This window comes from Triturus cristatus, chromosome 2_2 (genome assembly GCF_964204655.1).
Source record: "Triturus cristatus chromosome 2_2, aTriCri1.1, whole genome shotgun sequence".
Classification (NCBI taxonomy): Eukaryota; Metazoa; Chordata; class Amphibia; order Caudata; family Salamandridae; genus Triturus; species Triturus cristatus.
Window position 1 is genome coordinate 1,020,325,163 of NC_140582.1, and position 23,239 is coordinate 1,020,348,401.

The 23,239-nt window shown below is 43.5% G+C and overlaps 1 protein-coding gene across 2 annotated transcripts in view; it reads right to left on the reverse strand.

The window, feature by feature from the left end:
- Window positions 1-23,239, reverse strand: part of ACOX3 (acyl-CoA oxidase 3, pristanoyl) — a 409,344-nt gene that overhangs the window by 140,604 nt on the left and 245,501 nt on the right. For both annotated transcript variants that reach the window (XM_085642483.1, XM_085642482.1), the window contains 2 exons: window positions 18,562-18,682; window positions 8,261-8,383 (listed from right to left, as the gene is read on the reverse strand). In XM_085642483.1, the coding sequence (XP_085498609.1) occupies window positions 8,261-8,383; window positions 18,562-18,682 (244 nt within the window). The remainder of the gene's footprint in view (window positions 1-8,260; window positions 8,384-18,561; window positions 18,683-23,239) is intronic.

Below are 23,239 nucleotides of genomic sequence, written 5' to 3' on the forward strand. Positions count from 1 at the left end.
AATAGGTTGTTGTAACTGGTATTGGTATGTCCATTGTTTTGAGGTCTGCCACTCTATCACAAGGCTGATGTCATCAGTGATGTCATTTGAGATGTCATCAGTGATGTGATGAGTGATGTCACTGACCATGTCATGAGTGATGTAATATGTGACTTCATCAGCAGTGCATTGCGGGCGCGCGAGTTATAGTTAGCTGAACTAACTATAACAGGGTAATTCAATGGTTTTGTACGAGTGAAAAGTCCAGCTAACTATAACGCCCTGAAACCTATGGTTTTTTCATTGAATTTCAAAGGTTTTTTAAATGCTAATTTCTAACTATGCCTACAGAGATAGGACATGTGAAGAAAGAAGAAAAAACGCACAGAAAGAAAAAAAGAAATGCAGAAAGAAGCAACAGAAGTCCTCAAAGACGAAGAAAAGTGCAGGAAGAAAGATAACGTGCAGAAAGAACAAACAGAAGAGCAGAAAGAAGCCTTGTTGCAAAATCATCCTGTACCCTCAACTTTTTCAGACGGATACTGGTGGTAACTGAGTCTGAATAACCAGTCCTAGAGCCAGTGCTATGTTAAAAGACACTCAGAGTACAGTGAAAACACCTACATACACTAGGGAACACTATGTGTTGGGGTCCCCCTGTGATTAGCATGTCCTCCTCTGTAAGCCCCTAGTATATAATAGGGCAGGGGATTAAAACTACCTCTTAAAACGCGCCACTGTGGCCATTTTAAGTTGGGAGATTAAGTCCCCTTGAATCCTGAGGGTCCCTAGGGTCCAACTAGACCACTAGGTACCTCCAGTAAGCGCCACAGAGCTGCGTTGCAGAGAGGTGTAAAAAGTGGCACGGCCTGGACCACCTCTCTGCTACGCAGCTCAGTGGCGCTTACTGGAAGCACCTTGTGGGCTAGTTAGCCCCCAGGGGCCCTCAGGATTGAAGGGTAATTACTTCCCCAACTTAAAACGCGCCATAGGGCGTGTTTGCACACGTCACCTCAGGCCCCGTCCCCTCCCTTCCCCACTGTGAAATCACGCCCTGTGGCCGTTTTAAGTTGGCAGATTAAGTCCCCTTGAATCCTGACGGTCCCTAGGGGCAAAATAGCCCACTAGGTACGTCCAGTAAGCGCCATTGCAGAGAGGTGTAAAAAGGTGCACGGCCTGCACCACCTCTCTGCAACGCAGAGCAGTGGCGCTTACTGGAAGCACCTGGTGGGCTAGTTGGCCCCCAGGGTCCCTCAGGATTGAAAGGGAATTATTTCCCCAACTTAAAACGCGCCACAGGGCGTGTTTGCACATGTCACCTCGGGCCCCGTTCCCTCCCTTCACCACTGTGTAAAGTTGAGAGATTAAGTCCCCTTGAATCCTAAGGGTCCCTAGGGTCAAACTAGCCCACTAGGTACCTCCAGTAAGCGCCACAGACCTGCGTTGCATAGAGGTGTAAAAAGAGGCGTGGCCTTAGAACACCTGTCTGCAACGCAGCTCCCTGGCGCATACTGGAGATACCTGTTGGGCTAGTTGGCCCTCAGGGACCCTCAGTATTGAAGGGGAATTAATTACCCAACTTACAACTGGCCAGGGGGCGCGTTTGCAGAGTGCTGCAAGGAGGGGGCGTGGCCTCCGGCGCGATGCCGGTCTTTTATTTATTTAATTTTTTTAAGAAGGAGGGGTGTGTGTCCCCCCTTCTTTTTTCTAATGTATTGTCCCTGGGGACCCCATCCCCCAGGGCCTGCACCCTAATTTTTTTTGTTGAAAAAAATAAATTTGGAAGGGGGCTGCGTGGCCCCCCTCCCAAGGCCTTAATCGGCCCCAGGGACCCCAAACCCCGGGTCATGGCCTTTTTTAAAAAAAAAAACTTTTAGGAAGGGGGCTGCGTTGCCCCCCTCCTCAGGCCACTTATGGCCCCGGGGACTCCATCCCCCGGGCCGGCCTTTGTTTTTTATTATTTAAAAAAAATATATATATTTATATAAACACCTAGGACATGCTGGACAAACCGTATGTACCTATCACCATTACGATTTGCGTGATATTCATTAAAAGGCGAATATGCATACAGTGAATCCACATAGAATGTATTTACACCGCTAGTGAAGCTCTGACATCTCTGGCGCCCTACCATGCCTAATCCCGGCGCCCCCGCCGGTGGGTACTCTCCAAGTAGACACCCTTGTCGTTTATTTATACAAACATGGGTAGCTATTGACGGGCACATTTAATACACACACACACCAAGCCATTCAAAGGGGATTCGACAAAAATTCGACCAAACTATGCAAGAAACCCCCCTCATGGTTAATAAAACACACATCCACCGCCGGATGTGTAATACTTTTTATTTTACTCTCTGGAAGGGAGACGAACCTGACTTGAGAGTCACAGCGTACTCCTGGCTGAGCCCAATGCTGTGTTAGACCCACCAGTGCCACACACCTCTGTGTTGTATTCCACCAGCTAGTGCGTATGCTATGACACTCTCTAGCCCATGTGCACTGTAGCACCACCCCGTGAATATGTCATGCCACACTTGCCTTTGCACGGGTTATATTACCCCATCTAACGTGCCTTCCTCAATGCCTATGTTATAACGCACAGCGCTATGCCATACATATTACAATCTGGGATCCATATCTTTGTCACAGTGCATATGCAACGTTACACTCCCCAGCACATATTTTATATTACAACTTTAGAGACTAGTTAGGTTACACAACACTGCCCTGTGTATATTACACTCCAAGGCGCATATCGCATAGCACGCGCTAGTGCCTGTGCTATCTTGCGCTCTCCAATGAATCCGTCATTGCACACAATGTATTGCATATTATATTTCACACCCCGGTTCATCTTATATCACACTTTTTGGTGCATACCATATACTATATCTAGTTTTCATTTTCAATTGTGCTCTCAGGACTATGTTCTATATAGCACTGCGTCCACCTACACTTTTCACGGGCCTTACATTTTGCGATGGGGGGTGGAGGGTCAGGGTGTGTTTCTGCCAAGTGAGCCCGGAGTCACAGTCACAAACGTCCTCTTCTTCCTGAATAAAAGTGAGATTATGCTGCATACTTGTTCATATTGTAAGTAGTTCGCACAGACACACATTTTAAAAACAATAAAGTTCCTAATACCCACCTTCTCTGAACAGTTAGCCAGCTGCCCCATCCACCGCCTCCCTATCCTCTGTTGTCTGAATCCATGGACTAGCCTTCTCCCTCCTGCCATGCATGGTCTGATGTGCTGCCACTGCCCTCCATTTAGCATGATGTACCAGTCCACTGCTCCTGCCCTCCATTGCCCCAATTCTATGGCCAATCATTGACCTCCTGCTTAGCCTCCGTGCTTAGCTTGCTGCCCCTATTCTCCTTTCCCCTGCTCTCCGATGTCTTTGTGCATGCCCCTGCTCCATCCTTTTTGCCCACCATGTTCCATGGACCTGCCACTCTTATCTACTCTGAGTGTTCTGTTGAGCTGCCACTCCCCTCCCACCTGCCTAGCATTGTCAGATGACTGTAACCTGTCCCTGCCACCTCCACACTGCCTGTCCACATGTAATGCCTCTATCCCCTTCCTCCTGTCCTCCATGGTCCATTTTACTGCCACACCCTTCTGCCCTCCCTGGTCTGTGGTGCTGCAACTGCTCCTCCTGCCTGCCCCACGCGGTCTGTTGTGAGGCCCCTTACCCTGAACTTTCTTGTCTGTGCCCAGGTCCTGAGCCTCCCTTCTATCCTCCAAGGTCGTTTGTGCATGCCCCTGCACCCTCCTTCTTGCGCATCATAGCCATTGTGCTGCCACTAACCCTCCTGCTTGCCATGCATGGTCTTCTGTGCTGCCATGGCCCCTCCCACCTTCCCTGTGTGGTCAGCTAGCTGCCCCTGACCCCCTCCCACCTTCCCTCCATGGTCTGTGTGTATGCCATCATAGTCTCATTGTTGCTCTCCATAGTGTGTCTTGTTTCTAGTGCCCATCCTGCCTGACCTCCATGGTCATCTTGCTGCTCCTGCCCCCTTGCCCCCAGCCCTCTGTTTCCATGTGCAGACCCCTATTTCCTCCCTCCTGGCTTGTCTGTTCCATTGTAATGCCCCTGATCCATCCCTCCTGCCCTTTATGGTCTATTATGCTGCAGCTTTCTCTCCTGTCTGTCCATTATGGTTCAGCTAGCTACCATTGCCTCTTTCCCCTCTGTTCTCTGTTGTCCATGTGCATGGTCCTGTCCCCTCCCTATTGCCTTCTATGGATTGTTGTGCTGCACTCCCATCCTGCATGCGCTGTGTGGTGTATTGTGCTGCTGCAAACCCTGATGCCTGCCCTGTGGGGTCAGTTTGGTGCACCTCTCCATGTCCCTCCTGTCCTCTGTTATCCGAGTCCATGTCCCTACCCCAATTCCTCCTGCCTACCATGATCCAATGTACCATACTTGCGAACATTTTGAACTTGGTAAGAGGGAGATTTTGAAAAAAACTGGGGTATTGATTTTCCCCTTTGAGTTACATTGAAAAAGAGGAGATTGTAGATAGGAGACAGATCAAATAAAGCCCATTTGAGCTTAAAAACATTGGACGTTTCCTGGCTGAAACTGGTCTGTTGGCATGTATGGTTGTACTACCACTGCCTCTTCCTTCTGCCCACAATGGTCTATTATATTGCCACAGCCTCTCTTGCCAGTCCTGTATTGTTGGTTTGTTGCCCCTGCCCCCCTTTCCACTGCCCTCCATAGTCTGTTGTGCTGCCACTGCCCTTCCTGCCTGCCCAGTGTGGTCAAATTGTTGCATCTGCACTCTCCTACCTGCCTTCAATTTTCAGAGTCCGTGCCCCTGGTCTCTGCCTCTCAACAGTATCCCAATGAACAACTAGATTGCTAACATTCTATATTTATTACAAAAGTGTGGAACGCCTGACGTCATCTTGATGTAATCAAAACTGTAATACCTAGAGTATTTCCTTTAGAAATTACATATATGAGAGGGTCTTATTTGCATCAAAATTATGGTTAGTGCTCTAAAAAACTAAAATGAGGACATATTTTCTGAGTTTTCAAATAGCGACAAAGAACTTTTAAATTATTTGTAATCTTTATGTTTTTTTATCTAGTTGACCACTTGATTAAATGTTGCACCTAGGGGAGAGGGTGTGGTGTTACTTCCAGAGCTGCAGACTTTGCAACTGGGGAACCAGGTTGGAGTTTCTGCTTCAGCTCAACATTCTGTGATTCTGGTCAAATCATTTAATCTCCCCATGTCTACAACCAAAATGAATTTGATCTTGTGTGATGTAACCAATACTCATGTAAAGCACTCCAATACCTGACAAGCCTGCACTATATAAAACTGCAAATACACAAAAATAAGTGTTTTGCACACTTCTGTCATTGGGCTATACTTGGGTTACATCTGGGTGATATTTGGGCTACATTTGGGCTCTTTTGTCTCTGGTGGCCATCTTGGGAGATTTATTTGTTATGAAGTTTCCTAATTTCCTCATTTACTGCAGTCTCCTCAGTGGGAATACTTTCAGTTTTTTATTTTGGTTTCATCAAGAAGGCATTCAGATGTGTCACACATTTGCCATACATTCTGAATGTTAGCATTCTAGTTGCTCATTATATCACTGTAGTAAAACTACTGCTCACCAGGGAAGTCTGCTGCTGGTATTCAAAGTGCATGTTTCAGTCTGCATGTCAGAATGTTTTTATGAAATAGAAGAGGATTTGAGAAGTCAAAATGTGCCCTAATTTTTCTTTCTGCAGAACTAATCATAATTTCTATGGAAAAATGAACCCCCTCATTTTGTTCCTTTGTAAATTAACTGTTTTAAGTGTTACCAATTTATTCCAATCAAGATGGCTTCAGGTGTGCCATGCTTTTGTCATAAGTAAGACTGTTAGCGCTCTAGTTGTTCGTTAGAACACTCTGGGACATTTGGTCATTGGGCTATACTTGGGCTACATCTGGGTGATATTTGGGCTACATTTGGGCTCTTTTGTCTCTGGTGGCCATCTTGGGAGATTTATTTGTTATGAAGTTTCCTAATTTCCTCATTTACTGCAGTCTCCTCAGTAGGAAATACTTTCAGTTTTTTACTTTGGTTCCATCAAGAAGGCATTCAGATGTGTCACACATTTGCCATAAATTCTGAATGTTAGCACTCTAGTTGCTCATTAGATCACTGTAGTAAAGCTACTGCTCACCAGGGAAGTCTGCTGCTGGTATTCAAAGTGCATGTTTCAGTCTGCATGTCAGAGTTTTTTTATTAAATAGAAGAGGATTTGAGAAGTCAAAATGTGCCCTAATTTTTCTTTCTGCAGCACTAATTATAATTTCTATGGCAAAATGAACCCCCTCATTTTGTTCCTTTGTAAATTAAATGTTTTAAGTGTTACCACTTTATTCCAATCAAGATGGCTTCAGGTGTGCCATACTTTTGTCATAAGTAAGACTGTTAGCGCTCTAGTTGTTCGTTAGAACACTCTGGGACATTCTGTCATTGGGCTATACTTGGGCTACATCTGGGTGATATTTGGGCTACATTTGGGCTCTTTTGTCTCTGGTGGCCATTTTGGGAGACTTATTTGTTATGATGTTTCCTAATTTTCTCATTTACTACAGTCTCCTCAGTAGGAAATACTTTCAGTGTTTTACTTTGATTCCATCAAGAAGGTATTCAGATGTGTCACACATTTACCATAAATTCAGAATGTTAGCACTCTAGTTGCTTATTAGATCACTGTAGTAAAGCTACTGCTCACCCGGGAAGTCTGCTGCTGGTATTGAAAGTGCATGTTTCAGTCTGCATGTCAGAATATTTTAATGAAATAGAAGATGGTTTGAGAAGTCACTCAAAATGTGCCCTAATTTTTCTTTCTGCAGCACTAATCATACTTTCTATGGCAAAATGAACCCCCCCCCCATTGTGTTCCTTTTTAAATTAAATGTTTTAAGAGTTACCACTTTATTCCAACCAAGATGGCTTCAGGTGTGCCATACGTTTGTCATAAGTTGGACTGTTAGCGCTCTAGTTGTTCTTTAGAACACTCTGGGAAGCTGCAGTAGAACACAAAGGAATCAACTGACAGTCTCTGCCCTTGTTGGATGTACATGTTTTACTGAGAATGTCAGACTTCATTCTCACATGACTGAGAAAGATAATGTGAATTTACAGAAAATATGCTCTCAGTTTAGCTTATAGATCACCTTCCAACACCTCTGTGGGAAAAGCATGAGAAAATAGTTTTCTCTCAAACATGATTCATGATATCACAGCAGAAGGCTTTTTCACATTGTAAAATCACCTTACAACACACCACAATTCTTAAAATGGGTATGGTACCATCAACAAATGATTTATAATGTAACTAAAGTCTTAAAACCTTCTATTAACTGCAATGCTTTGTAATGAGGTGCTATCATGTATATTGGTCCCAAGATGGCTGTCAACACTTCTTGGATGAAGTGCTGACAGCCAATCAGACCTCACGATGAGATGTGTGGTTAGGCTCCGCCCAGATATATATGTGATTTTACTTTTGATTTTGTCAGGAACTACTGAACAGATTGACACCATATATGCAAAAGGCACATGCCTGACCTGAGGACTACCTCTTTGCCAAATTTCAAGTAATTCTGTTCAGCCGTTCGGGCTGTACCTTCGACTAAAGGTCCTATGGGAAAATGCATGGGGAAAATGCGTTTTGGGACCCCCCTTTTTTCTCAGCCCCCGCTTGACGAATCACCCCGAGACTTTCAGGGTAGGAGCTGAGCGGAGCGCCCCATTAGTTTTGAAAATTTCACGAAGATAAGTCAACCGGCGCCAAAGTTATTCAAAATAGAATTTTCAGATTTCCTATAGGAACTCGGTCCTAACTATAACTATCTACTGGCGACCGCCAGTAGATAATATATACACATACATATACATCTCATGCTACATCTCTGGGAAGAGGTAGTTTGCAGAATCCCAGCATCCCCTTCTGCATAAATAAAACAAGGCCATGGGAATAACGTAAGAAAATGTACAAGCTATGAGGTGCTCATAACAGTTACTCTAAAACACAATCTTGACTTGACCTTCTCACAGTGCAGATTTGTTAAGAGAACACTGTGTTAATGTTTTCAAGGTGAAGATACATTTTCCCAAGTTAGCCGGCTGACACCTTACGCAGGTGCATTAAACACAGATATATGCTTCAATGATACATATTTAAATCAAAAACCATAACTGTAAACATCAATACCTATTTCACTAGATGTGTGTGCATACATACCCTCGTGCTTTAAAGTCACCCAGTTGAGTAAGTAGTTGCTGGTTTGCTGAAGAAGAACATTGTTGTCTCCTTCGTAAGTGCAATTTGGGTCATTGTCATTTCGGATATCACCTAAACGATTCACTTTAAAATAAAATAAAAAAATAGTAATTAAAAGATCATCATGAGACTGGGAGAACTACATAACTTGAATAAAATATCCACTTAATTTCTACCAAATCCATGATGCAAACAGTATAGCATATTAATATGCACATAATCTCTTTATTTGCGTGCAGTATTGCAAATATTAACCAGGAAGGAGTTTGTTTGAAAGAAATCAATATTAAAGTTTCGTTCATTGAGAAGTTTGGAGAGCAATCAACTCGTTGGGCAATATTAGATTCTGTCTGCAGGGAGATATGGTGGCCATATTTCAGAAGGTCCACGTGGAATTAAGCAAAGTATTGTGTATCTCCATGCTATTTTAATTTCTGAAATTATTCAGTATCTACATTCAACAGAATAGAATGTCATTTTACATCTATGTTGATGCATCCCAAATGCAAAAATTGTGGTTGCAAAGAAGCTGATTCGCAGAATCTGCCCCTTTGCAACTGCAGTTTACAACAATGCATGTGGCCCTAAAAGTTTTATCTCACTGCAAAGACAACAATCTCTACTTGTGAATGAAAATTATTTTTTTCATAAATTGGTTTTGGGAGCAACAATAAAACCCCCCCGCATAGTAAATTAAAAAATTTGATTTATTAGATTTTCAAATACTTTTGGTAAATATGGTTCTAGGATGATTTTGATGAAATGTGGTTGTCTACGACTGGAGCCTGAAGTGGCATCAAACTAGTTAGAACAGGTTCTGTTTTACAGTAAATGTAAATAACTCTCCTATGTCTCCTGGTTAGGTATGCAATACATTTCTAGAAAAGATATTTCACAGAAGAGATCTCTTTCACGGAGGCACGCGGAGGTTAAAGACAAGTTAATAACAGAGCATTCACCCCCACTTATTTTAGAATATGAGGGGGACTTTGAACCAGGGCAACATATAAGCATTACAAACAGCTGGCAGGTGCTCTCGGAGTAGCGTGTTTATAGTAATTAGGGCTCTGATGTGTAGCTTGCTTTGACGATGGCCAAATACCTGCCCAAGGTATAAAGAGAGCCTAAAAAAAGAATGAGTTGGGTTTCCCCAGCATATTTCTCAGACTACTACGTCAATATCATGCAAATGATGGTGATGAGAATCATGAACACCACATGGATCTTCAGTTTCACTAGAACCAAAGGGGTCAGCGGAATAAGGGGGAATTTTCAATTCTCAATCCATGATCCCATCCTCGCAGTGCACAACTTTCTTTTCTAAAAAATATGTGACACATGTGAAACTAACGCCTCACAAATTTACAGATCTGAAGAAATTATTTAAAAAAAAAGAACTACATCTAACACTAGATGTTTCCAACAAAGGTTAATCAATTCGCAAAAACACACCAATAACCTACCAACTACACAATCTAGATTGTGTAATGTATTTTCTAGGTATATGGGTTAAATTCTACATATGTCAAGCCAGAAAATTACTTCCTGCACAGAGAGGCCGTCAACCAAATACAACGAACTGGGAGAGGGGCCGGGTGTCCACGACGAAGCAGGTCCGCTTCCAACCGGAGAATCATGGAGAAATATCGACACGACGCAAGGTATACAGATGGTAGAAGAGGATAACCCGGTGGTGAACATTTCATCTTACACCCTGGATGAAGATGAACAACGAATCCTGTCCAAGGGGTTATCTTTTGTACCTACGTCACATCCAAATAACTTCGATACAAGGACCGAACTACATAGCTTTTTCCGTAAGATCCGTTTGAGATATTTCTTCAAACATTCAAGGTCCGATCCATCACATTCAGTTACAGGACTGAGGGTTCCCTCTACCTTTGTTCCCCCTATGAGCACCATGACCAATAAGATCCTGGCATATGAAAATATGGTACTAACAGATGTGATGAAATTATTGTCAACATACAAGCATACCATCCCTAACACCAGTAAATTGGAGAGAACTGCACTGACTAAACTTAAGAACAACAAGGATATAGTTATAAAAGCTGCAGATAAAGGTAGCGCTATCGTGATTCAGGATACGACATCTTACAAAGCAGAGATTATGAGACAGCTCCAAGATGGGGTGAGCTACTCTCGACTGCGGTCGGATCCCACGAATGAAAGAAATCAATATTAAAGTTTCATTCATTGAGAAGTTTGGAGAGCAATCAACTCGTTGGGCAATATTAGATTCTGTCTGCAGGGAGATTTGGTGGCCATATTTGAGAAGGTCCACGTGGAATTAAGCAAAGTATTGTGTATCTCCATGCTATTTTAATTTCTGAAATTATTCAGTATCTACATTCAACAGAATAGAATGTCATTTTACATCTATGTTGATGCATCCCAAATGCAAAAATTGTGGTTGCAAAGAAGCTGATTCGCAGAATCTGCCCCTTTGCAACTGCAGTTTACAACAATGCATGTGGCCCTAAAAGTTTTATCTCACTGCAAAGACAACAATCTCTACTTGTGAATGAAAATTATTTTTTTCATAAATTGGTTTTGGGAGTAACAATAAAACCCCCCGCATAGTAAATTAAAAAATTTGATTTATTAGATTTTCAAATACTTTTGGTAAATATGGTTCTAGGATGATTTTGATGAAATGTGGTTGTCTACGACTGGAGCCTGAAGAGGCATCAAACTAGTTAGAACAGGTTCTGTTTTACAGTAAATGTAAATAACTCCCCTATGTCTCCTGGTTAGGTATGCAATACATTTCTAGAAAATATATTTCACAGAAGAGATCTCTTTCACGGAGGCATGCGGAGGTTAAAGACAAGTTAATAACAGAGCATTCACCCCCACTTATTTTAGAATATGAGGGGGACTTTAAACCAGGGCAACATATAAGCATTACAAACAGCTGGCAGGTGCTCTCGGAGTAGCGTGTTTATAGTAATTAGGGCTCTGATGTGTAGCTTGCTTTGACGATGGCCAAATACCTGCCCAAGGTATAAAGAGAGCCTAAAAAAAGAATGAGTTGGGTTTCCCCAGCATATTTCTCAGATTACTACGTCAATATCATGCAAATGATGGTGATGAGAATCATGAACACCACATGGATCTTCAGTTTCACTAGAACCAAAGGGGTCAGCGGAATAAGGGGGAATTTTCAATTCTCAATCCATGATCCCATCCTCGCAGTGCACAACTTTCTTTTCTAAAAAATATGTGACACATGTGAAACTAACGCCTCACAAACTTACAGATCTGAGGAAATTATTTTAAAAAAAAGAACTACATCTAACACTAGATGTTCCCAACAAAGGTTAATCAATTCGCAAAAACACACCAATAACCTACCAACTACACAATCTAGATTGTGTAATGTATTTTCTAGGTATATGGGTTAAATTCTACATATGTCAAGCCAGAAAATTACTTCCTGCACAGAGAGGCCGTCAACCAAATACAACGAACTGGGAGAGGGGCCGGGTGTCCACGGCGAAGCAGGTCTGCTTCCAACCGGAGAATCATGGAGAAATATCGACACGACGCAAGGTATACAGATGGTAGAAGAGGATAACCCGGTGGTGAACATTTCATCTTACACCCTGGATGAAGATGAACAACGAATCCTGTCCAAGGGGTTATCTTTTGTACCTACGTCACATCCAAATAACTTCGATACAAGGACCGAACTACATAGCTTTTTCCGTAAGATCCGTTTGAGATATTTCTTCAAACATTCAAGGTCCGATCCATCACATTCAGTTACAGGACTGAGGGTTCCCTCTACCTTTGTTCCCCCTATGAGCACCATGACCAATAAGATCCTGGCATATGAAAATATGGTACTAACAGATGTGATGAAATTATTGTCAACATACAAGCATACCATCCCTAACACCAGTAAATTGGAGAGAACTGCATTGACTAAACTTAAGAACAACAAGGATATAGATATAAAAGCTGCAGATAAAGGTAGCGCTATCGTGATTCAGGATACGACATCTTATCAAGCAGAGATTATGAGACAGCTCCAAGATGGGGTGAGCTACTCTCGACTGCGGTCGGATCCCACGAATGAATTGGCGGAAGAAATCCTGAGAATTACTTCTGAGGCTCACAGACAAGGCTTTCTAAGCAAATAGAAGTTTGATTACTTGAATCAAAAGCATCCCCAACTACCTACAATATATACCTTACCCAAAATTCACAAGGATATTCACAATCCACTGGGACGGCCTATCGTCTCAGGGTGTGGCTCTCTATTAGAGCCCCTATGTAAATACGTGGATTTTTTCCTGAAACCACTGGCAGAGAATACTGAAGCGTATTTGAGAGACACTTTGCAAACTATCAACCTGGTTGATCAATTACCTTTTGATCCCAGTGGGCAACTACTTGTGACCTGTGATATCGTGTATTTATACACCAGCATTCCCCAGGAACCGGCGCTGACAGTCATAAGTGAAGCTCTGAATACACGACCATCACCAATGAGAGTACCCACAGAATTCATTATCTCTCTACTGACGATTGCCATGAAGAAGAATTTCTTCTTCTTCCAAGGAGAGTACTATATCCAAACAAAGGGAGTAGCCATGGGAGCAGCCTTCGCCCCAGATCTGGCAATCATTTATATGGACCATTTTGAAAGATTGTTTATTTTCAATAACAGTCCCTTTCCTGATAAGATCAACCTATGGAAACGATATATCGACGATATACTCTTAATTTGGAATGGTAATTCCACAGACCTGGCTGTTTTCCATAATTGGCTTAATGAATGCAATAACAATATACAGTTTACAATACAGTCTGACAATAAAGAACTTGCGTTTCTTGATATCAAGATTTACTGTGAGGACAATAAACTACATACAACGCTATATCGCAAACCGGCTGAACGCAATTCTCTACTCCGATATAACAGCCATCACCCACGTGGTTTGAGAGACAATCTACCGGTGGGCCAATTTTTGAGGATTCGTAGAAATTGTACTAAAAAGGTGGACTACATGGCTGAATCTGAGGATTTAAGCAACCGATTGCTAACAAGAGGTTACCCGAGGAGATTGGTGAAGAAAGCACGAAAAAGGGCTTGGTTCAAACCTCGAGAGACCCTACTAACACCTAAAGACAAGCAAGATATGCCATTACAGAGAATGATTTGTGTCGCTACTTTCTCAACAAGAAGTAATGCAATCAAAAAAGTGATAAACAAACATTGGAGCTTGGTGGCAGATGATATTGACCAACCGACTCCACCAATGCACTCCTTCAAGAAAGCCATGAGTGTTAAGGATCATGTAGTCCACTCGTTTCTGGAGACTGTAACTAAACCCACGATTCAAGAACTTTGGAACCTCCCACCAGTGATTGGTCACTTCAAATGTGGACATTGCAAGGCCTGTGAAACCACCAATACGACGAAAGCCTTTGTCTATAAAGAACATTCGATCACTTTAACTTCATTTACCAATTGTAATTCAGTAAATGTGATCTATGGCATAACCTGCCCCTACGGGTTACTCTACATTAGTCAAACACAACAGAAAGTGAAATCCAGAATTCTGCAACACCATAGTAGGATCAATCCATCAATCAATCAATCAATCAAGCATTTGTATAGCGCGCTACTCACCCGGAGGGTCTCAAGGCACTTGGGGGAGGGGGGTCCGCTACTGCTCGAACAGCCAGGTCTTGAGTTGCTTCCTGAAGGAGAGGTGGTCTTGGGTCAGGCGGAGGTGGATGGGGAGGGAGTTCCACGTCTTGGCAGCCAGGTAGGAGAAGGATCTTCCTCCTGTTGTGGCTCTTCGGATGCGGGGGACGGCGGCGAGGGCGTGGCTGGTTAATCGAAGCTGGCGGGTGGGAGTGTAGAAGGTCACGCGGTCGTTGAGGTATCTTGGGCCTTGGTTGTGGAGAGCTTTGTGTGCGTGGGTGAGGAGTCGGAACGTGATTCTCTTGCTGACGGGGAGCCAGTCTCAGGTGTACGGAGATGTGGCTGTGTCGGGGAATGTCCAGGATGAGGCGTGCTGAGGCGTTCTGGATGCGCTGGAGTCGTTTCTGGAGTTTGGCTGTGGTTCCGGCGTAGAGGGAGTTGCCGTAGTCCAGTCGGCTGGTCACGAGGGCCTGGATGACCGTCTTCCTGGTTTCGGTGGGGATCCACCGGAAGATCTTACGTAGCATGCGTAGGATGTTGAAGCATGATGCGGAGACGGCGTTGACTTGTCTGGTTATGGAGAGGGAGGAGTCCAGGACGAAGCCCAGGTTGCGTGCGTGGTCTGTTGGTTTGGGTGCGCTGCCAAGGGCAGGGGGCCACCAGGAGTCATCCCAGGCGGAGGGTGATGATCCCAGGATGAGGACTTCCATCTTATCTGAGTTCAGTTTCAGGCGGCTGTTTATCATCCACTGGGCTACGTCTTTTATCCCTTCGTGGAGGTTGGTTCTGGCGGTGGCGGGGTCGTTGGTGAGGGAGAGGATCAGCTGGGTGTCGTCGGCGTAGGAGATGATGTTGAGGTTGTGTTGGCGTGCGATGGCTGCGAGGGGACTCATGTAGACGTTGAAGAGGGTGGGGCTGAGTGATGATCCTTGTGGTACTGCGCAGATGACTTCGGTGGCCTCGGATCTGAACGGGGGTAGGCGGACTCTCTGTGTTCTTCCGGCGAGGAAGGAGACGATCCATTCCAGTGCCTTCTCCTGGATACCGATGTTGTTGAGGCGCTGCACTAGGGTGCGGTGGCAGACCGTGTCGAACGCCGTGGAGAGGTCCAGGAGGATGAGGGCCGTTGTTTCCCCGTTGTCGAGCAAAGCTCGGATGTCGTCGGTGGCTGCGATGAGGGCGGTCTCGGTGCTGTGGTTGGCCCGGAAGCCGGACTGCAAGTGGTCGAGGGATCCCTTCGTCTCGAGGAAGGCGGCCAGTTGTCTGTTGACGGTTTTCTCGATGACTTTGGCCGGAAAAGGAAGGAGCGAGATGGGGCGGTAGTTTTTGAGGTCGGTGGGGTCCGCTGATGGTTTCTTCAGTAGGGCGCTGAGTTCGGCGTGCTTCCAGCTCTCTGGGAAGGTGGCGGTGTCGAAGGAGGCGTTGATGATGTCCCGCAGGTGGGGTGCGATGACGGAGTCGGCCTTGTTGAAGATGTGGTGAGGGCAGGGGTCGGTTGGAGATCCTGAGTGGATGGAGTTCATCGTGCAGATGGTGTCTTCGGTGTTGACTGGGGTCCAGGCGCGGAGGGTGGTGGTGGGGGGCGTTGTTCCGGTCGTAGGGTGCGTTGGCTGTGTGCTGAAACTGTTGTGTATGTCTGCAATCTTGCTGTGGAAGAACGAGGCGAGCGAGTTGCAGAGGTCTTGCGAGGGCGTGATGTCGTTGTTTCCGCCGCTGGGGTTCGAGAGCTTTTTGACAATGTTGAAGAGTTCCTTGCTGTTGTGGGCGTTGTTGTCCAGTCGTTCCTTGAATGCGGATTTCTTGGTGGCGTGGATCAGCTGGTGATGTCTTCGAGTGGCGAGCTTGAGGGTGGTCATGTTGTCTGTAGTTGGGTCTCTGCGCCAGGCTTTCTCGAGGGCCCGGCAGTTCTTCTTGGAGCTCTTGAGTTCGTCGGTAAACCAAGATGCTTTCTTGGTGCCGGGTCTGATCCGGTGTTCCGTAGTAGGGGCCCCTTTGGTTGAACACTGTGGTCACAAGAATCACAACCCTGAGGACTTACAATGGTTGGTGCTTGAAAAAGTAAAGTTGGGACCGAGAGGTGGCAATCTGTCCACCATTATGAATGTGAGAGAATCCAAATGGATGATACGCTTGGATACGATAGCCAATGGGTTAAATGAATTAGATGGTAGTAACGCACAACTAGCGTGTCTCCGAACCTGATTTACATAATCTCCTTTAGAGGGATTTGTGATCCCCCTATGCATTATCTCTTTTGGGTGACTTGGAATTAATTCCCCCCCCCCACGCCCCCCCCTCCTTTCAATACTATCATGTATGAACATCTTTGGGTCTTTTGAAACATTCTTGATCTTAATATTTATGTATGGATTTTTGTAACCTGTTTTCTCCAATTTATGTGTTCAAAGTAACGCTAATTTGTTCTCCATCAGACTATCAATGTATATTGATATCAATGTCAGCAAATGGCACCTTGATCGTTTAACATACATTTTAAATAATATGCCATGCTTTAAAATGTTGTTCTCTTTAATGCATTTGTCAATGGTGAGCTGACACGAATGTTTTATTTAATCATTGTCTTGCCTTTGGCTGACTTACAAATAAGACCCATGAGCTGAATGTACCAGGAGGGTCCTTTCCCTCTCTTTCCCCAACTTCTGTGTGTAAGCGACGTTAATTTGTTGCTCAGCGCACCATTAATGTATGTTGATCTCATCGTCTGTTAATGATCATTTAGCCCGCATTATAATAACAATCTTTTTATATAAATGCAATTGTTATATGTACGCTGGGCCCGAGTCTCTCTCATATTACTGTTCAGGTATCAACTGAGTTGTGAAATAGACCCATGAGCTGGCTATATCATGAAGGGTTTCGTACATATCATTCCCACCACTTACACACCTTTATTAGCATTTAACGCAACCTCTGAGTCTTTTTTCCATTACACTGCCAAAAACCGGCATCTAGCGGCAGCACGGTAACGGGAGTCACGTGTTTCTCGCGTCTCCCGTCAAAGGCATTTGTACGGTGAGACCGCGCGCTCCCTTTCTCATTCAGGCAACGAGGTTAAACAGCGAGGGTGAGTCCTGCTCTGTTGAATTTTCTGATACTTGGATAACGGGTTTTTGTTAAGGGAACATCTGTCAGGTTTTATTTTAGTTAATCTCAAACGATCTGGTTAATTCCATCACGCTGTTAGCTGTCAGCTGCTAGCGGGAGTTTTTACCGCAGTCTGTTTTTGGTAAGACACTGCCGTCTAGCACCATCCCGGAATATTTAATTTGGGAAGCGTCAGCATATTTTTCGTAACCTAGCGCTACATTTTCTTTTTTTTTTTTAAAAAAAACCTTTATTTACATCAACATGGTACACAGCTATTCAGCCGACATCCCGGAGGTTCGGCAGCACGATGGGAACAAATACGTAGTAAGGTCCATATCCGTACATCAGGAGTAACAAAGGTTTAGTTTTAATGTGAACCAAAAAATAAAAAACACTAGCAAGGCAAAGCATATAATAAACATGCGCTAGTTCTCAGCCGGGGCGAGGTCCCACCCCCATCAGCGGAGCAGGACATCACGCCAGTAGCGCTACATTTTCACCTAAATTTGTCAACCAATTACCCTGAACATAGACTCGATTTTATCTTTGACGACATTTTGCGCCTCTGCCCTCTGGCAGTTACGGTAATCTCTTGGAACTTCTAATTTACGGTGTTCCCTATCATGATTTGAAATTAATTAGCCTTACACTTGCTTTATTTATTTTTATAGGTGCCCTCCTCCTTTTCCACTAACACCCCAGTCCTGAGGAAGACCCCAGTTTGTAAGGTCCTAGTGAACACCTACACCTATCAAGGGGTCGAAACGTCGACACAACATCACTGCCAGTATCATCACCAGTACATGTTGCACTGTGATTTTCAGTATACATGGCGCTCTTCTAAGTTGTTTTATACTGTATCTTACGATTGGATCTATGTATAATATGTGGCATGGATTGAATAATGCCGATCAATTTGATTGTAATTAAGTGGATTTACTACTGTTTTCACTTTTCCCTTAAATTCTACACTCAATCACCCCCCCCCCTTTTCCCTCTTACTTTGGGCACATTGATTATCTGTTTATAAGATTTTGTCTAAATGAGTTGAATTAGTATAGGTTTGCTTTAGTTCAATGTGATTAAACAACACTTAAACTCTCTTCATTTTTCTGTTTAAGTGTTTATTGATGTTTATTTTATATGATGTGTTTTGTGCTGGGACCATTTTGCCTATACAGAAAATTACTTCAGCAAACAACATTCTAGAACAAAATGTACTTATCAGCTGAGCAACATACCATCGCTACAGTGAAAAGAGCAGCTCATGCCACCTGTTTCGCTCTAACCGGAGCTCAACACCCAAAAACATTTTAAATTAGTCAATCGAGTTGCAATATCTGAATACATCCGAAAGAAGCCAAAATATTACTTGGCAAAAGAATTATCAAGCTCATGTAAAACATTGTTAATACCAATCTAACCTATCATTCGGTGTCTAGCATCAAAGATAAAATGGAACATTACTTACTAGCTAGGTAGCCATGGCCGCCACAAGCTTCTCGGCACTCTTGCGTCCCCTGCTGAGCAGTCCACGCCGCCAATGGTTTACTGGCACTGGACAGAGCATGTATTTCCCGTCCAAGTTCGGCCTTTGTTAAAAATGAGAAGGGGTAATGGTTTGAAATTACTCAATTAAATGAAGGGAAATGTCAGTTTTCAGTATCATAAATGTATGTACCGACAGAAGAGTACCAACAACCTCACAACACAATGACAGCCTGATGGGGCATTAGAGTCTCTTTTTAAATTCACCATCCAGCAATCCAAATATAGTAAGCAAGTATGTCTGTGGTTGATCTGTATTTACCTATTGCAATATGGAAACACATGAAAAGAGAATTGTGTTCTATGATTTATAAATGTAAAAAGGACGGACACTGAAAAGGAGAGTAGCTTATATTTTACAAAGTCTTTAAGTTCGCATTTCCTTCAGTTTCGAGGCATTACACTATCCCATGATGTAACAAGTACACGAAAGCGTATTTACTTTGCCTGATCACTGACCCTTGATCATTGCAATTCTGATCTGATCTGAAGGTTATCATGCCTTCCGTGCAACAAACCTTACTTCAGGTAGGGCATTTTTATCCATAACAAACCTAGATGGTACATGTTAGAAATGGGATGCCTGGTTGGCTGAGGTATGCACCCTGTCCAAGCAGGAACCACAACTCTAGTCAGTGTAAGTTAGATACACACTAAAAGATAACCTGTACTCACCCTACGGTAGCTTGGCAGTGAGCAGTCAGGCGTATCCAAAGAGGCAATGTGTAAAGTATTTGTGCGACACACACAGTAACACAATCAATACACCACAAAAAGACTCGACAAAGGTTTAATAAAATTATTATTATATTCTGAACAAAAGAAGACCATAACGACACAAATACATTGTATAGAGGTTGAGATACTGAATTTCAAAGGAATAAACATAGTAAAACAAGTAGAGCTAAAGGTCATGCTGGACCGAAGCAAAGTCAAAGTTGTGGTGATAGAAAGGGAGCGCCGGCCGGTTACAGGACCTTCACCAACCCCGGTAAACAAAGTGCCTTTCCTGATCATAAACAGCAAGATGCGTAGATGTGAAGGCTCGCAGGTGCAGGAAACTTTGAACTTCTCCACGCAGTGAAGGAGATGCGTCAGTCCAAAAGACGGGTGCCCGGAGTTGAGAGACGTCGAGTGATGCGCCGGATTCTGCCACAAAGTGGAGGAGATGCGTCGATCCCACCAAGCTGCAGCAGCGGCAATATGCAGCCCTATGTGTAGATCTCGAGAGGCAAAGTGCTGGTTCCAAGGTGGTACACTAATTTTACTCCTGCAACCGGGTTGATGCACCGTTCTGCTACATGCAGACAGGAGATGTGCCAAATTCTGTATTGCAAGCATGTGGACCACTCCCAGTGAGCCAGGCAGAGGAACAGGGGCAGAGACAATGATATCCCTAAGTCTCAAGCAACAGCAGGCAAGCTAACAAGCCCTTGGAGATCACTTGGAGTGAAGGAAGAGTCCAGCTCACCTTCAGCAGAGTCAGAGAGCATCAGGCAGCAGGGAAACAAACAAAAAAGCAGGCCTTCCAGATCAGAGTCCAGTTGAGTCCTTTAAGCAGTGCAGCAGTTCTTCTGGCAGAGCTTAAGTTATAAGTCCAGTAGTGTCTGATTTTGGGAGTCAGAGATCCAGTACTTATACCCAAAAGTGCCTTTGATGTAGGGGTGACTTCAAAGCAGCTCTCTGAAGTGCACAAGTATCCCTTACAACCCAGTTCTGTCTGCCAGGCTTTCTGTGGGGGGTAATCAGTGCTTTGTGTGGGGACGGGGGACAGCATATTCAAGTGAAGTGGTAGCCCCTCCCTTCCATCCTCCCCAGGCAAGGCAATCAGAATTCAGAGGCAGATACCAATGTGCATAATGTTTTTAACATTGTGCAACCATGGTGTGCGGTTATGCTCAGGTGAAGTGTGTCTACACAACCTTTGATTGAATATTCTATTATAGCTAACTATCACTAAAAGTTGCAGAATGAAGAACATTTGATTGGGCTAGTAGCAATTATATAAAGCCCCTACATATACTCCCACACATGGTCATATTATACAATCTCAAAATAACAACTGGGGAACTCCCAGGATTGTGACCTAGTGCACAGTAATATCCTAGGCATGAAGTGACCAAAGTATAAAATACTATAGTTCCATTATCACATGTAGTTTAATATATCAAAAAATAATTTCCAAATTCTCTACAAACTTCTTCATTAAATCCACATACTGGACTTATCTTGGTGGCCTCAGTGCATTTTGGGACTTGTAATTAACTTCATCAAATGGCTAATTTATTTTGTGGGTGAAACATATCTACAAATTGAGGATTTGTAACAATGTTATGTGATGCTGTCCTAGAGTGCATCAGTTTCGCGTGTCTAGAATTGGGAGGAAACGACATCCTATTTTACAAGCTGAAGCCAGTCAGTGGGCATCCCTCTTATTTTGATTGCCCGGCCTTCTCAAATACTGAAAAAAACCTAAGGTTGCAGTTATGTTCTCTGCCTGGGTGAGAAAGGATAGAGTATGCTTGCATTCTCCAGGGCAGGGAGCACCAGTGTCCCGGTGGATAAGGTCCCTGTGACAATGGAGCTATATCGGGCCACAGGGCAAGCACAATGCTGGGGAGGGGGACCGCAAATCCCCATCACCTTTTAATTAATATGGCCTGGGGTATGGGGTCGATGGGGCCTAAAAAAAAAAGAAAAAAAGAGAGGTGCGCACTCCCTCTTCCCTGAAAATATAGATGCAAAACCCTCCCGGCCCTGTCCACTCCGTGGGAGAGGGGGTAATTTTGAAAATGATTGGGAGCTCATGTCTCTTTTTTTCTTGTCACTGATTCACTGGCCTATGGCGAGAAAAAAAATATATAGTTTTGGCCCTGGGGGAGGGGTACAGAGGGTATCCCAACCATGTCCTTCTATATGTTTTTTACTTTGTTCTAGGACAAGTGGCTAAGTCCCCAAGTCCTAAAATGCTGGCCATCACATCTTTGTTGATGTGGTGGCAGGCAACCAAATCTTATCTTAAGATCTGACGGCTCAGCAGATCCCTTATTGCATGATATAGACAAAAAATGTTAACCATAATTTCTCAAAAAAGACTAAATGGATTACACCAAGTCACAAAAAGCATTCTTTCTCAACAAAGATCTGGCTTTCTGCCAAATGTGGTGTAATTCTGTTAAACAGTTTTTGCGGTATCGCTGTTTAATATTCCACTGGAAAAATGAGTGGGGGAAATGTGTTTTGGGCCCACCTTTTTCTTAGTCCACATTGACGGGTCTCCCTGAAACTTTGTAGGAAGGAGCTGAGGTGGATGAGACATTTGTTTGGAATGTTTTTTGAAGATTCCTCAAACAGCGCCAAAGTTATAAGCAGAGCAAAATAATGCTTTGCCTATGGAAAAGAAGTCCTAGGCATACCTATCCAGTGGCAACTGCCACTGTGTAATATAAATCCACTAAAACAAAACAAAACAAATGGATATAGAGAAGTTACAGTTAGGTTTGGTATGACATTTTTATCTCATTAAAAAAACCCTGGAAAATCACTGACAAAAACAGGTTAAAGTGGTGTAATAGTTAGGTCTTGTTATAATATAAAAACCAACGTTTAAAAAACAAAAAAAACACTTAAATTCACCAGTAATACTTTACTGACCTAATTACAACTTGCGCCACAAGATGCACTGCTTATGACCTCACATATTACATCACTCATAGCATGTTAAATTATATCATTAATTACATTACTGAAACTAGAAGGGAACAAAAGTGTTTCCACCAATTGGAGGTGACCTGAATGGTTGGACTCAGGACGTCTAGACAACTCAATTGAGCCCCGTCTCAATCCAGATAACCAAAGTGAGAAATTTGGGTATTTTCTTTGATCAAGAACTCTCATTCATTCCACTACAGATCAGACAGAACTCTAAAATCTAGATCTTTCCCACGCCTCAAGCAGGCAAGATGCAGAGGAATTGTTTTTCGGGTTCTAGACTTTAAGCTCTGTGACAACCTCTTGCTAAGACTCAGGAACACAACTAACTGAAATGTTATTAAAAGGCAGCTTAAAGCTCATCTCTCCGGCTAATCGTCATTTGTTTGTGCTTGTTCTTTGTTCTCTTGTTTTTAGCTGGTGCCTGGTGACAAGAGATCTTTATCAACGTGTGCTCTAAAATAATGATAACAATAATAATAATTTACAGTCTAACCCCTATTCCAGATCTAGGATGCGTGTAAGGTTCAATAATAATGTTTCAAATACTGACACATTTGGGAGAGTTTCCCATACTTCATAAAACAGCAACAGTTTTGTTTATGATCTTGGTTAAAGAAAGCGAGGGAAATGTGTTCCTTTCAAACTTATGAAATTACAGAGCTATTAAATACATCAACGGAGCTTTCAAAACATTTTCCTTGTTTGGACTTTTTTCGGATTCACAATGCAAAGATGCGAGATCTTAGCTTCCGAGTGGCTGCAACAAAGCACCATACAAGGTCAGCATGGCCCACTTGTTGTGTGCAGCTATTTGGATGCACAGGGAGTCCATTATCCACAGGAAGGACTTTTCTTTAAACTGTAGATTTGCTTCGCTAGAACACAGA